At 40.8% G+C, this 14,998-nt stretch overlaps 1 protein-coding gene across 2 annotated transcripts in view; it reads left to right on the top strand.

Annotated features, from left to right (window-relative positions):
* PDIA5 (protein disulfide isomerase family A member 5) overlaps nucleotides 1-14,998 on the top strand; it is a 98,969-nt gene that overhangs the window by 39,917 nt on the left and 44,054 nt on the right. For both annotated transcript variants that reach the window (XM_088058508.1, XM_005519649.3), the window contains exons 8-11: nucleotides 553-620; nucleotides 5,039-5,130; nucleotides 5,235-5,306; nucleotides 9,649-9,785. In XM_088058508.1, the coding sequence (XP_087914634.1) occupies nucleotides 553-620; nucleotides 5,039-5,130; nucleotides 5,235-5,306; nucleotides 9,649-9,785 (369 nt within the window). The remainder of the gene's footprint in view (nucleotides 1-552; nucleotides 621-5,038; nucleotides 5,131-5,234; nucleotides 5,307-9,648; nucleotides 9,786-14,998) is intronic.

The following is a 14,998-nucleotide window of genomic DNA, read 5'->3' as shown; positions in this document are numbered from 1 at the left end:
TCCACAGCATGTTATTGTATCTTACAAGGGCTGTTGCTTCTCAGCTATGTCTCTTCAATTAACAGGGCACTGTTTAACACTTGATGTCTGTGTTAGGTGTTTAGGAAATGTGTCTCAATTTCAAAGCCTTGTTATGCTGGGATGAATCCGAAGTACCTCCCCCTATCCCTTCAAAGACCAGAAACAAAGCTTTTTGTTTTGAGTTCAGAATTATGACATCTTCTGTTGACTTTTGATATGTATGTTTCATCATGTATTCTCCTCTGGGCTCAACTCAGAGCCTGAGTAATATAAGATGGTTTTACTCTCTTCATACTAGGATGAGAAATGAATATGAAAAGCATGAAAGATGTGCAAAAATAGAGTCTTGTAACAAGTAACTTCCTTAGAAACTAATAATCTAATAATGATTTAGTAAGGCAGATAAAGAATTTTTGTTAAATTTCTTTTATATAAAATATTACTTCATATGCTTTGGAATATAGATAGATACTGTAGAAGAGGCTAAATAGACTTTTTGGCATATTACTTACACAATTTATTTTTTACCAGGGTGTGGTGTTTGTAAGAGAATGATGCCATCTTATCAGCAGGCAGCCACAGAACTCAAGGGTAAATATGTAAGTGAGACAATGAGATTTATATGACATTTCAAAAATCATTTTAACATTATTTTTTTTAAACTCAACAAACATTCATCAAAATCAAAATTATCAATTTTTTAAGCAAGCTGAAACAAAACAGAAATAAATGACTCTGTTCCAGATCTCTTTGGGATTCTCTCTTGGTTTTTATTCTTCTAAAACTTAAGAGAATGAGATGTGAACTCCCCTGCTCCTTAGATCCACTGCAGTTTTTCCCATGGAGATACAGGTTTTGACACTATGCAGATTTATGTTTAGCCTCTAATTTGTGGGTTTGTAGGCTTTTTGAGCTCATTTTGGTAAAGAAAGAAATGTTTCCTCAATGGGTTTGATCAGAGTTTTGACCTGATTGTTCATAGCAAGGTCAGGGATGGATGCCCTTATTGCAGTTATTAATCCACTTCTGTAGTGGAGAATCACAGTGTTATGGGAGTGTTATGAAATCCCCTTCCCATAAGCTACCCGTCACGCCCCAGCCATTCAGCTACAGTTTAACTGTAGCTCTGTCAAAGGTAGCATTGATGTCACATTGATATGAAAGTAAGTTTTGACTAATAAAGTAAGGCATTCACAATAATTTAGTTGTCCCTTTGTACCTATGAGGGGTTTTGATCTCTGTAAGCCAGTCAAAGACACTTGTCTAGTTGAGGTTTTATTATGTGCTTAATGTATGATTTATATAATGACAGTCATACATAAAGGACAAAGAAATGGGATTGTTGTTTCATGGCTGTAGCAGGATTTGGTCTGATTCTACCTGTAGGATCATTTACTGCTGTGTTTACAGGTTTCCTTGTGAGGGAAAGATGAAGCACTGCAGTTCATTGCAAGGGCAGCTCTGGCCATTCCTTCTCATGACCACTTAGTGCTGTCAGACTGCCCAACACTCTCCAAACTAGCTGTTTTCAGAAGTGTTTTCTCTAAATCCTTGTTTGCTTATGGCAGAAATGAGTGGGAGTTATTCAGATTTCTTTAGGACATGGCACAAACCTTAGAAGATATTTTCAAGAGTGTTTTTTGTCCAGCCAGGGAGCACCTAAGGCAATCTCCAGTCAGAGAAGCATGTGCTGCAGCCTTTGGGAGGGCACTCCTGCCCTGCATGGCAGCGCATTTTTGCGTGAGAGGGATTAGGAATGTAAAGCATCACCTATAGAGACAGTGCCAGAGAGTATGTTGCAGAGCATGCTGTACTTCTGCAGTTATCCCTTCCTTGTCCATGTGCAGCTCATTTATTAAATTCAGACCAGAGAATTTAAACTCTAGATCTATTCTGGTTTGATTATTTCCTTCTTCACTTGGAAATCGTTTCTGTAGATCCGGGCTAATCCTGCACAGCTGAATGACAGGACTGAGACGCAGATTTTTTGCAGCAGAGTGTTGTAGTGCAGGATCCGTTCACAGGAAAGTCCAGTTATGCCACTGCCACCCATGTTTTTCACAAAAATTAGTCTGTTTGTCAAAATTTGACCCAATTAGCTTCCTGAGTGGGATGTGTACACAGCTTGCCACTTCTAAAGTTAACTGTGCTGTACCCATCATAAATTATTCATGGAGTGCCTTAGAGTGATGCTGACCTCCAGATCAAACTTCGCTGCAAAGTTTATGAGTGGTTTGGATGAGCTGAGGGTTTAGCCTTTTAATCTGACCTGTCGTTAATTGTCAGGATGTGCCAGGCTCAAAAGTGATTGTGGCTGTTATATTGCAGGAAAATTAAGTACAGTATCCTTACTGAAGAGGTCATAAAAGTGAAAGAGTGAACTGTACCTGTTGCTGGTTGCTGTCTTCCTTGGGAATGGTTGTTTCTTGTCCCAGTGCTGTTACTGAGAGGAGGGCAGGGTGGCATTTTTAGTTTATATTGTGGTTATAGCTTGCAATTCCATTGCACCCAGTGCAGAAGAAAAAAGTGCTCCAAATCAGAGGTGGACTTACTTTATCCTTGGCAGTAAAGATGCCTGTGGTTAGAGGGTTGGCTGGGCTCTGGTCAGTGACTGCCACTGTGGCCCCAGAGCAGGGGGGACCTAGATATTAGTAAACCATTCATCATCTCCCTAATGCCCATGAACTTTGTGAGTGTGCCAGAATGTTCTTCTCAGTAAAGACCAACTTGAGAATGTGCTTAAGTGCTTTCTACCTTTGGTGCTTGCCTTTTTTTTTTTTTTTTTTTTTTTTTCCTTTTTAAAGTTTTTTTGGTGCGGTAAGGTACCAGTTTTGGAGAAATCCCATCAAGAAAACTGAGAATCAAGGTAGGGAGTCACAACTAAACAGGAATGGTCAGAAGCTCCAAATTCTTGGGCAGCTAGAAAAGGTTCACTGTTGGTTTAGATTATAGGTAGCTTGTTGGAGAGCAGGTAAGTGTTGAAATACGTCAAGTGTCACTGCAGAGGTGAAAGGAATAAACTGATCTTTGTTTCTGCAATGGCTATTACAAGAGGTAATGGACCTAAATTGAGGTTGGGGTCATTCAGTCATTTGCTAAAAGCAAATTCACCAAATGTCTGGCAGGAGAACCCTGGCTTTGGGCAGTAGGTGTGTTTTGATAGTCTCTGGCAGCCTGATATTTCATAATTCTGTGATTATTGGCGAGCAAAAGCTGTTACTCTTGTCATTAAAACAAATCCCATTATAATAAGCGTTTTGCTAAATACGCTTCATGTAATGTAATGAACACCAGAATGAATCCAAGTTATTGACTTTTATCAATCACCATTGGATGGACACAGTGAAATTGTCTGACATGGCCAGGAATGCCCATTTAAATAATAGGAAATCATCTGAAAGTTCATAGCAAACGTGGAATCCGGTAGGCTGGTGTTAATTATGGAATTAGTTAACAAACCTGATTCTTGCTTTATATAGCAGCCATTGTATCTTGATCCTATTGCATTTACCTGCCTTTAGGTGGTGACATGGAGGATAAGGAAAGGGGAGAATTGAGTCTAGATAATCTCACATGAATTAAGTCAATCCAGTTGTTCAAATTATAAGGAAAATTCCAAGTGGAAGACCAGGCCAGCAAGTATAAACCTTACTTCTGTACTTTCCTCTGTTGAATTTATCCTTTTTTAGCATAGGGAAGAGAAAACAAAGTATCTTTTTGTGACTTTCCAGCACATTCTTAGGAACGGTTGACCTTCAAATGAGGATTTTCTGCTTTAAGATTTATTTCATGCTGGCTCTGAGCACATTTGGTTGGTCTGTGCAGTTTGCTGCAGTCAGGAACATGGTATTAAATTCTGATGTGGTATTTCAGCTGGAAGGAGAAAATCCTGTTTTTGGAGAGAGAAGGAGGAGGGGGTTGGATTAAGACCCTGCTGCTAAAATGATTTAAGGCATCAATGTCATTAAACTAAGTTAATCAGGAAGTGGTATCTCAGCAACTTGCTGGGTCCAGGTTTGACAGCAGGATGACCTCTGTGTGAATTGCACACCCACAAAAACTTGGAATCAATCCCATATTTCAATTTTCATGTCAGAAATATTTGGAAGACACTTGGGCAGGGCACAGAATAAGTTGCAGGGCACAGTATAAGTCACAGGAGCCCTGAACCTGAAGCTCAGGGACTGTTGGGATGGAGGATGGGTTGGGATAGAGGTGAGGAGTGGGGAGGAGAGAGTTTTTGTTTTACATGCTAGTCTGAAAATGTACTGTGCCTGCTGTGCCTCTCTTTTGAAGACGGTAGGACAAGATTGATTCCTAGCTCTCATTATACTCTGCTCTACCTAAGTTAACATATTTAACGCATATAAATGCCATGTGCTATTTCCTGAACTCATGGAAATAGGGCACGTTTTATTTTCACATCAAAGTCATGCTGATTTCCCCTTTCCATTCAGTAGGTGCATTTTTGAACTGGGGTAATGCCAGTGCTTGTGGTTGGTTAGACATTGACAAGTTGGTTAGACATAGACAAGTTCGTTGCTGTAATGGAAACTAGAAAGCTGAGGGTAGAATTTTTGGTGTCCTGTTTAATGTTTTGATATGAATGATGAACCCTTTTTTTTTTCTACTTGCAGAGGAAGAAAAAAATCTAGTTGTAGCTTAAAATCCAAATGTGCAAAGAAGAGCGCAAGTGCTGCAATTGAGAGGATTCCCTTTAGGTATTTCTGTTAGTGGGTGAATAAAAAGAAACAGAGATGCTTCCAGTACAATGAGGAGGTGACATGCTGACTGGTGTGTGTTTTCTCTGGATTAGACTCAAATATTGTTCTGTTCCCCCTTGCACAAAATCAGAAAAACTTCAGTGCCTTTTACGGAGAGCCCCTTGCTTGACAGCTATATGAATGAAATCAGAATCTCCCCAGACTGAAGTGGGTTTTACTTAAATCTTCAAACAAACGGTGTGATGTTCCTGCTGTATTGTAAGAATCAGTAAGATTATGCTCTGTTTTTCCAGGTTCTTGCGGGGATGAATGTTTACTCTGCTGAATTTGAAAGGATAAAGGAAGAATTCAATGTCCGGGGATATCCTACAATCTGCTATTTTGAGTTGGTTATATTTTGCTACTATTTTAGAAATCATGCACTCTTATATAACTGTGTGTTTTTATCTTTTAGGGCAAAGACTGAACTTTGTTTTGTTGCTTTAACAGGAAAGGAAAGTTCCTGTTCAACTTTGAGAACTTTGGTGCTACTGCAGCAGATATCGCAGAGTGGCTGAAAAAGTAAGGCACTGAACTTCATGCACTCCACCTTTTATGTACTTTTCATTATTTACAGAATGTAATGGTTTAGGAACAGACATCTCTCCCTCCTTCCCTCTGCTCAGAAGAGCAAACAAAACTTACCCTGCTGAGATCAGCTAAACTCATACAGAGAGATTGACTAATGTTTTGTTTTTAACATGCATGCCTTGCATTTCACAATTGCATTTTGTCTGTAATAGGAGACTGACTGTGGACTAAAATAAATGCAGATACACAGATCTTAGCTTCGTTAAAAATACCAGCTTAAATTTCCAATGATTTGGGTGCTTGAACTTAATACCTTGCAAAAGGTTTGACTTCTGTTGTGTATACATTAAAAATGTATACACCAAGTGTGCAGTTCTTGTTGATTCATCAGCTTTTAGCTGAAGCCTTTAAAGTGTCTCGCAGCAACAAACTGCAGATCAAAGCACCCTGGATAGGTAGTCACTTTTACAACATCTGTGTTTGCTGTCATGACCTGGAAGTGTAGAAAGCACCTTGTTCTACCTAAAGAGAGCTATGTGCAGTCATAAACATTTTGGGGGCTGAATGAGCCTATGGGACTAACAGTTCAGAGACACACAGGAAAAGTGTGTGTGTATAGCTGCTCTTCAACAGGTGCAAATCCCTGCATGGTCAGTGAAGCTGATGGAGCAGCTGGAGAGAGCTGAGATCATCTGGTGATGGAGAAATCCCATTTGCAGCGAGCCCAGGCTCTTGGGCATGGTGTCATCTTTGTAACCCTCCCTTGTTTGCTGCAGTCGTGGAAGCAATACTAAAGTGAAGCTAATGAAAGGAAACAAACACACGGGAAGGAGCAGACTAGCAAACTATTGTAATGGTGCAGTTTAGCAAAATTGGCTCAGAATAAATGTATTTCTCTGTACCGTGGGGCTGTGCTGGGGATGTGCATATGGTTGCAGGTAGCCCAGGGTCTTCAGCAGCAGCAGACTGTGTGCTTCAGGATTTGGAACCCATGAATGAAGTGAGAGCAGCATCGTGTTAGGATCAGGAGCTACAAGCACAGCAAGCGAGTAGTGCCCAGTGGCTCAAACAGGAGGAATTCAGCCAGAGTCATTAAGCCTGCTGTAGTCAATTAAGCCTTCAAATGTGAGTGATCAAGATGGCAACTCCAGCAACTTGAAGGAGATGATCAGCCCTTGGAGCAAGGATATGGCTTCATCACCTGCACTTTGTTATGCTTTTCAATTCTGCAAGGATGTGGTTATCTCTTGGCTACCATATGTGAAACATTAGCTGTTTGGGGTGTTTTTTCCCCTGTCTGCCCACATAATATCCAGATAATCCCTGCAATATGCAGTACCTTTATATCAGTGCTGTGACAGCAAGTGAACACAGCTACTGGAGGCAAAGCAGAACAGCTGCAAGCTCTTTCCAATGATAATCTCTGCTAACAAGCCACTGTGGGCTTTGGCTGATACTTCAGCAGTCCAGAGCTAAAGACAGCTGTTTGTCCTCACTTAGTGCATACTTATTAGTTGCCCAAAAGATGATCTGAGCAGTAGTCTTGTGCCCGTTTTGTGTAATAAGTACAACTTTTAAGGAAACCACATTGAGTAGTTATGTGTACTTACATTTTGCCAGTAATTGATGCTTAAATTATAATAAATTAAATTATTAATAAAACCACATATAGGGTAAACGTGCTACGTACATAATATTATACTAATCTGAGGAATCTGCAGTACAGCTTGTCAAAATGATATAGCAAGGGCTTTAGGAAAGCCAAGGAGTGCAATGAGATAGCTGCAGGGTGTACAGGCTGTGTTTCAGAGCAGCACAGTATTAAAATATTGAAAGGTTGCTTTTGTACAGAATGTTACTGCAAGGACCAGGGTATGCAGGGCCATGGCAAGGACAGCCAATGCATTTTTATACTGTGCATGCATGTGCTATCATTGTAGACATTTGCTTGAAAGCAAATCCAGCAGACATTGAGCTGTATGAAACGGCCCATTTTGTGTGGACAATAAGTACACTCTGCAGAAAAGCAGCTGTTTTTCCTCTCCCTCTTGTTTTTTTTCCATCTAAATATTACTGGTAAAGGGATGAAAGTGGGTGATCTTATTTTTGGGGGAGAACATGATATACCGTAATGAAAGTTAGAATTATTTAAATCATCATCCATGCTTTTTCCTCTAGTTTGGAGGGCTCCAACACCTTTTTTTTTTTTTTTTTTTTTTTTTAATTTTTTTCTTTACTACATATTAAAGGTGCTTCTTTCTCATGCTGAAGCTGCTAAGGCATTGGTCTTACAGATGCTTCACCTTTCTTATCTTCCTAATAGTCACTGGCTACTATGTTTTGGAGATTCAGATGTTTTCATGAGATGATAGAGATGAGCCATCATACAGCCTTAATCCAACACAGTAGAGATGCTATCTTGTACATACCTTTTTTGTTAAATCTGATACACAGCTGTATCAGCCTGAGTGGTAGGCAATCCCAACAGCTTCTCGCTGCCTTCAGTAGCTGTTTGGTTTGTCTTGCTGTTTTTATGGATTCCCCTCAGGCCCTTCCTTAGCATCAGCTACTCCGTTAAATCAAGAACTTGTTCTGTGCTCTCAATTGAATTAACTTTTGATAACTTCCGGACTTCTATCATCCTAATCAGGTATTGGGTATGCCTTGTCTCAGTGTTAAATGACCTTTTAAATTTTGATTGTTGCTTTCTCCAGGCCTTGAGCTGTTTCTTACCACCTCCAGTGTAGGCTCATTAGCATGCACAGCATTTTAAATTAGGCCATTTGAATAAATATCCCATGCCCTGCTTTGCTAATTCCTGAGTGAAATAGGTCACGCCAGGCCCTGCTAAACACCTTGTTCTCCCAGTGCTGTGTCCATGTTCATCGTGCTCTGCCTACTCAACCCAGCTCCCAAATCCATTAAGTGTCACGGTGTTTGCTGGAAAGCCTTCACTCTGCCACGTTACCTGGAGATAACTGCTATCTGGGCTGCTTGGCCAGGTGCAGCTCTGACCTCTTACTTTGATGTTGGCTTCTTGGTTTGTTTATTGCAGAAGGAGCAGCAGAGGTATGCATCACAGTTCTGCATGGATTGCTCAATGTTCTTGGATTACACCTATTGCTTACATCAACAGAACTTGCTATCTGCATCTGTGTATCTCCACTGCTTTTTTTTATCAAACTAGGCTTTCAGCCTAGTAATGAGTAAGGCAGGATAAATTAGTTATCATGTTTGCCATTCCTTGTTCCAGGCATCTAACACAATAATACATTTTAATCACAAATAGCAAATCTGCTTTCAGCAAAGATGGGGTCACATCCAGACCTGTACTTTGCCAAAGAATTTTGGGAATTTTGGAGGGCATTTGGAACTCATTACTGCAACTGACAAAAACAGCTTCAAAGTCTGGCTCCTAATGTTCATATGTTTGGGTATCTTTTCTGTGAACACTGCTTTAATAAATAAAATGTTAATTAGCATAGTTTAGTTCACAGCTGCCAAATTCTCTTTTTAATATACATTAATAAAAGCCAAAACAAATTGTTTATTGTGATGATGAGCTGCAGCGGAGCTTAGGTTCAGTTTCCAGACTTGCCACTGTGTCTGAGCAGTCTCTGTGGCTCTGACCCGTCCAAGACAGTTGAACTCAGGTGCAATCATAATGAAGTTGGTAGAACACATCACTTGTCTTTTAGGTGAAGCATGCAGCTGAGTATCTTAGCTGAGTTAGGCCTACAAGCCCACTGCAGAGTGAGGACATAATGATGCTTCCCTGGCTCACAAGAGCTGTTCAGGGTAAGATCATGTATTCCTGAGGAAATGGTGTGTGTAGCTGGCTCATGGTCCTAACACTGCTCCTCCTTTCTCTGCTGGCCCTAATCATGCTGTCAGTATCCAAGGTGACGGGTTAAATTGGCTGTTTCTGCTCACTGCTTTTTTCTTTCATTTGCAATGACTCCTGTGAACTACAAAGTAGGAATGCTGTGAGAAAGGGAGCATCCTGCTGAGGAGGGTGAAAGAGTAATAGAAAATGCATTTGATTTCTATAATGTAATAACCAAGCAGTCTAGTTATCTCCTCGCTCCATCCCCTTCCATTGCTGGTCTGTCCTCAGGAGCTTCTTGCAGATTTTTTTGTTCCTCCTCCAGTTTTATCTGTGTTTCAGTGCCTGTGAGTTCTGGATGGGTACAATTATGGAAGCTGTTCAGTAGGGTTGATGTGTCAGACATGTGTGAACATCTGCACAAAGTGGTTCCTTACAGTTTGACTTGCCAAGATGACTGCTTAGCACCAGAGAGCTGCCTGTAAGCTGTGTCTGTTTGTCTTGTAGCCCACAGGCACCTCAGCCACAGGCTCCAGAGACTCCCTGGGCAGATGAAGAAAATGTAGTTTATCATCTGACTGATGAGGACTTCGACAAGTTTATAAAAGATCATTCATCTGTGCTAGTGATGTTCCATGCACCATGTGAGTTTGTTTTCTCTTCTGTACTCTGAGCCAAATGCTTGCCAATGAAATCAGTGATGTTTTTCTCTGGAAGTTTCACAGAACCATGAACTCAAAACTCCAGGCTTTTCTTGTTTGTGATGATTGTTAAATATACAAGGCATGAAATGTTTGTGAAGTTGCTGACTTCACATTTAGGATGGAGATGTGCCTCTGGAAGAGGGACACTTTGTAAGCTGAGTCAAAACATAACTGAGGAGTGTAATGATGCTTAAATAGTCTGGGTACTCATCACTTTACAGCATGGTTTCCCATTTTCAACTTCTTTTCAGTATTGTTTGCTTTCAAAGCAGAACTTTGGTTGATTGAACTAACCAGAACTTACTCATCTTGAGAACCCTGAGCTCCTGGATTCTTGTCCATGGCTGCTGCTATGTCATTTTTGTACATTTTCACTCCTCTGCTGCAGTTTCTCTGGCAATGTAAGGGATGATTGTCACTATATATTGTGCTGAACTATTCCAAAACTAGGCCTAAGTTTAGAAAGACCCCAGAACTTTTGATAACTATTGCAGAGTTGGTGGTGATACTACTTACTGTTCTGCTGAGAATTAATTCAGTTAATCTTTTTCATGACTTGAGGTTTTAGCTTGACAAATAAAACGCAGTGGGTTGCCTTCAGGAAGCTGTTCCAGCCACACTGCCCTCCTGTAAGCTGTTGGATGGAAGAGAAGAGTGAATTGACCTCTTAGTTCACTGTGGATATAACTTGTTTCAGCTACATATCTGGTTCTTCCAATTGTTTATGTCTGTGATGGACAGTTCAGGCTTGAATCTGCTACGCTGTGTGACACACAGCTTCTGTCTCCTCTTGCTGCTGTGCTGGCAGCAGTACTTGGGTGAGATGTTCATTTTCAAGGGCATAGATTTAAAGGTTAGGACTCTGGAGGCAGACTGTGTGCTGACAGCTGAGGGTCTTGGCACAGAGGCTGAAATCCTGTTTCCCTTTAAGCCAGCCGGAGTTAGCTCCAAAATGCCTTTTTTGAAGTTCTGCTCATAGGACTCATTTGAAAAACATACCATAATGAATTTCCTCTGCCTGATGAAATGTCTAAGAATTTGGTCCACTGAAGCAGGGGACTGACTGCTGTTTTGTCGCTGTGTTCCCTGGATTATTTGTACTAATGAAAGTGGGACCGGAGATGAGCGCCTGGTCTGAAACCCAAAACAGAAGTAGCAGAACTGATGAGGCCTGGTTTGCTCAGGAGTTATCCTTCGTTACCCAAATACTTCCTTCCCCAGATTTCCCTGCACCCTGGTGTGCAAGTGACAGCATGGGCTGCTGCTCCTTGGCAGCTGTATGCTTGCTGAGCGGCTGCTGCCAAGCACAAATCAAACTCCTAAATTTCCCTCCTTTCCCTCTCTCTGCACAAATGCATGGGAGGAGTGTCTCTTCTCGCTCGGCATATTCACAGAGATTTAATAGTACTTTAATGCTTTACCTTTTTTTGAGTTTGTAAATGGACAAAGGAATCTAGTCTTGTATTCAGGAGGAGGAAGAGGGGGAAGAAATCAACAGTTGCCCCTGCAAAACTCATTCCTTTAGGAAGCCAGATTAAAAACAGATGAATCCATACAACTGCAATCAAATTTTTTTAGTAAGTTCAAGTTAGTTTTAAATCTCAGTAGGATTCTGTTCAGTTTTAGTGGCTTTTTTTAGTATTTTCAAGAACACAGGTAACACAGTTTTAGGAGTAACAATATTGCATTACCTATTTTGAGAGTAGAGGTGCTTCCAGATAGGCATGTTTTGTACTAAGGGACATTCTGCACTAAGATACAGCAGTACTTCGGTAAATGCTGTTTTAAAACTAAATCAAATGCCTTAATTGGGCTGTCACAGTCTTCTGACAACATTTTCCAGCTGCTCAGAATTCAGATAAAGAGTGTTCCTTGACAGAACAATTCAATTTTAAATGCAGTTTGAATATTTGGGGCATTTTATTTACATTCGGGTGGTAATGGTATGCCTATGTGCAGAATCTAGCTCGTACATCGTAAAAGATCTGTGTTGGTAAGAATCCTCTCTGGACATCCTCAGCAGAGAGAATGAGGCTTGCAAACTAATTATTGTGACAGACAATTATCATAAACAGTTATCTCCATGATTAAAAGCTCTTCTCTTAGCACTTCTTAAATGTGCTAATGGTGTCACCTTATGAATATTAGGAGATAAATTATTCCAGTAAAAGAAGTGGTAAATCCAGCGAGCATCTTACTTGTTTTAACCTTGGTAGCTCAGGCTGAGGAAGTTTTTTTTTTTTTTCCTAAAAATTATGTATTAATAAAAAACAAAATCTTGAAACATCTATAAAATAGGCTTATGACACAGGATATACATCTGTGTAACTAAGAATAATCAAGGGGATTTCAGCACTGGCCTGGAATTAGCAAGTGCTTAAACTCTGTGTCACCATGCAGCATACATGTGACTTGGAGTTTTTCTGTCACATTGTTGTGGTTTAGCCTCAGCTCCAGCTCAGCCCCACACAGCTGCTGCATCATGGTGGGATGGGGGAGAGTTTGAAAAGTAAAGCCAAGAAAAATCATGGGTTTGTGAGATAAAGGTAGTTTAATCAGAAGAGAAAAAGCCATGTACAGACAAACCAAAACAAGGAATTTGTTCACTACTTTGCATTGACTGGCAGGTGCTTGACCCTTCCCAGGAAAGCAGAGATTTATCACACATAATGCTGACTTGGGAAGACAACTCCATCACTCCAAATGTCTCCCCTCTCCCTCTTTGCCCAGTTTTCTATGCTGAGCATGACACCATATGGTCTGGGATATCCCTGTGGTTATTTGGGGTCAGCTGTCCTGGCTGTGTCCCCTGACATCTTCTTGTGCATCCTTAGCCTCCTTGTGATGGAGTGAGGAGCAGAAGAGGTCTGGATTCTGTAAGCACTGCTCATCAATAACTAAAACATCCTGAGTTATCTACACTGTTCCCAGCACAAATCCAGCCCATGGCTCAATACCAGCTACTGTGAAGACAATGAACTCTGTCCCAGCCCAAACAACCTCACATACATGAGCAGCTGTTTTACTAGAAGACAGTTATTTCAGTGATGCTTTGCATATTCAGAGGGCCAATGCATTAATAGAATGTTGTATGAAAAGATGTGTAGGGAATTCGCAGCTTTTTATCTGCTCTCTCTCCTCAGTGCTGAAGATACAGCTGAACCAAACACATCCCAGGTAAATACCTGTGAACTGCACCCTTAGGCACTGTGATGGATGTGGCCAGTTGGGTCTCCGTGTCTTTGGCTAGAAATCATCATCCCTGAGGACCACACTGTAATTATTTACAATCAGTTGCACTTACTAGTCCAGTCAAAGACATGGCAGCATTTTAAGTGCTGCCTGGCATAACTAAGTTCAAGGAGAGCAGGTAGTGTGCTTTAAACACATCAGGAATGTCTGCAGCATGCAGCTTGCGCCTCTTGGGATCAGAGAGACCATACCTTTTGTGCAGTAATTTATCACAACCATTAAACAGACGATGTGCTGCTTCAGGTCATTACTGCCTGCCCTGAGCAACGGATGAGTGAGGGTGGGCAGGATGAGTTCATCCTGCTTTCGTTTTACAGGTCACTGGGGACACAGAGCAGGATTTCTAACCTTCTGAAACTCCTTTGTAAAGCCCTTAAGAGGATGTTCAATAAATCTGAATATTTAGCATAGGTAAACAGTGGCCCAGCCAGTCTGGCTCTGAAGGCACTCTCCTCCCCAGCCATCTGTGAAGGGTGTGCAGTGTTGTGCTCCTTACTTAAGCATTTTGCTGAAATTTCATAATTTCTGGTGGTGAACTTAGTGTTATCCTGGATATATCCCGACTGCAGTCTTGTAGACATCTGAAGTGATTTTCAATGTGTTGTTGTACCCAAAAACTGGATTCTCGTGCACTGTACAAAAGAATAAAGAAAGGGCCCTCCCTCCCAAAGGATTTGGAGTTTTTCCTTGAATTGATTGTATTTGGTAACATGAGATAGCAGTTATGTTAGCAGGCATATTTCTGGATTTATTACAAAGGATTTATTGCACCAACCAAAGTTATTTCTGTACTAAACATAACTAAAGGCACTGTTGCTGCTTATGATAAGCTTCTGCTAGCAGTGAAAAGAAAGACTCCATGTCTGTATATGCTTCTTGATATCTATGCCTACAGCTGATAGATTTATTTAGATGCCCAAGATGACAGCTGGATTCTGAATGTCTCTAAATATGGGTTATGCTGCCATTCAAGTGTTGTTAAATGCTTTAGTGTCATGGGAACTCGCTGGGACTTAAAATGCTCCTGAGTCCCTTGATCACGAAAAAAGCCCTGTTTGTGTTTTCAGTTTCCTCATCAAAGTGTTTGCTGAGTCCAATGTAATTTTAAAAATAATTCTGTCCAAAATATTTGCCAAATTAGTGAGGATTGCAGTCTTTCTGACTCCGTTTTGTTGAAGGAATAAACCCTCTACACATTTATCCTTTTTACATTTTCCTCAGCATTTTTCTCCAAATCACATCTCAGTCACAAAATAAACCAAACCAAGTCACTGATAAGTCAATTCAAATGTCACTGAAAGGTGTTTAACATCTAGGATTGAAATTCAAGTCAACTCAGAAATGGTTTCTGGAAGCTTCTGCTGTTCACACACAGGAGTTAGTTTTCATTATGCTTTGTTAATATAAGTGACACTGCTAACGTTTTAAAGGATACATGTTCTTGCAGCCTCATGCAGAATAATGTCCTGGTGCCACTGGGAGCTGTAGCCTTCCCCTGTACCTTCAGCAAGCACAGATCTGAGGAGTCTGTGACAGTGGCTGGTGGTTGTAGTCAGTCACCTCTGGCATTTGCTTGGGGCTGCTTTGCCCTCTCTCATACCCCATCAGCCAGAGCAGAGTTTGTTCTCCAGTACTGATGCTAGGGGTAACAAACAGAGGAGAAAAAAAGTGCTTTATGTATACTGTTAGAGTGAGTGTGCATTTGCTTTTTAAAGGATTAAACTATTAAAATGTTTTCCTGCAATTTCTTCGTTGTATGTGAGTTTAAATTCAGGTTAAATCTGTGTTCTTCCCAGACTCCATAGGGCTTCTTCAGAGACTATATAAGCTGATTGCAGGACTTAAGGCTAGAAAAAATGTCAGTATCGTTAGTAGGATATTTGAGCTGTTGTGGTTTTTCC

This window comes from Pseudopodoces humilis, chromosome 8 (assembly GCF_049639895.1).
Source record: "Pseudopodoces humilis isolate 2021_Gansu_Grassland_sample_001 chromosome 8, ASM4963989v1, whole genome shotgun sequence".
In the NCBI taxonomy this organism is placed as follows: domain Eukaryota; kingdom Metazoa; phylum Chordata; class Aves; order Passeriformes; family Paridae; genus Pseudopodoces; species Pseudopodoces humilis.
This window is presented reverse-complemented; position numbering and strand designations above follow the sequence as displayed.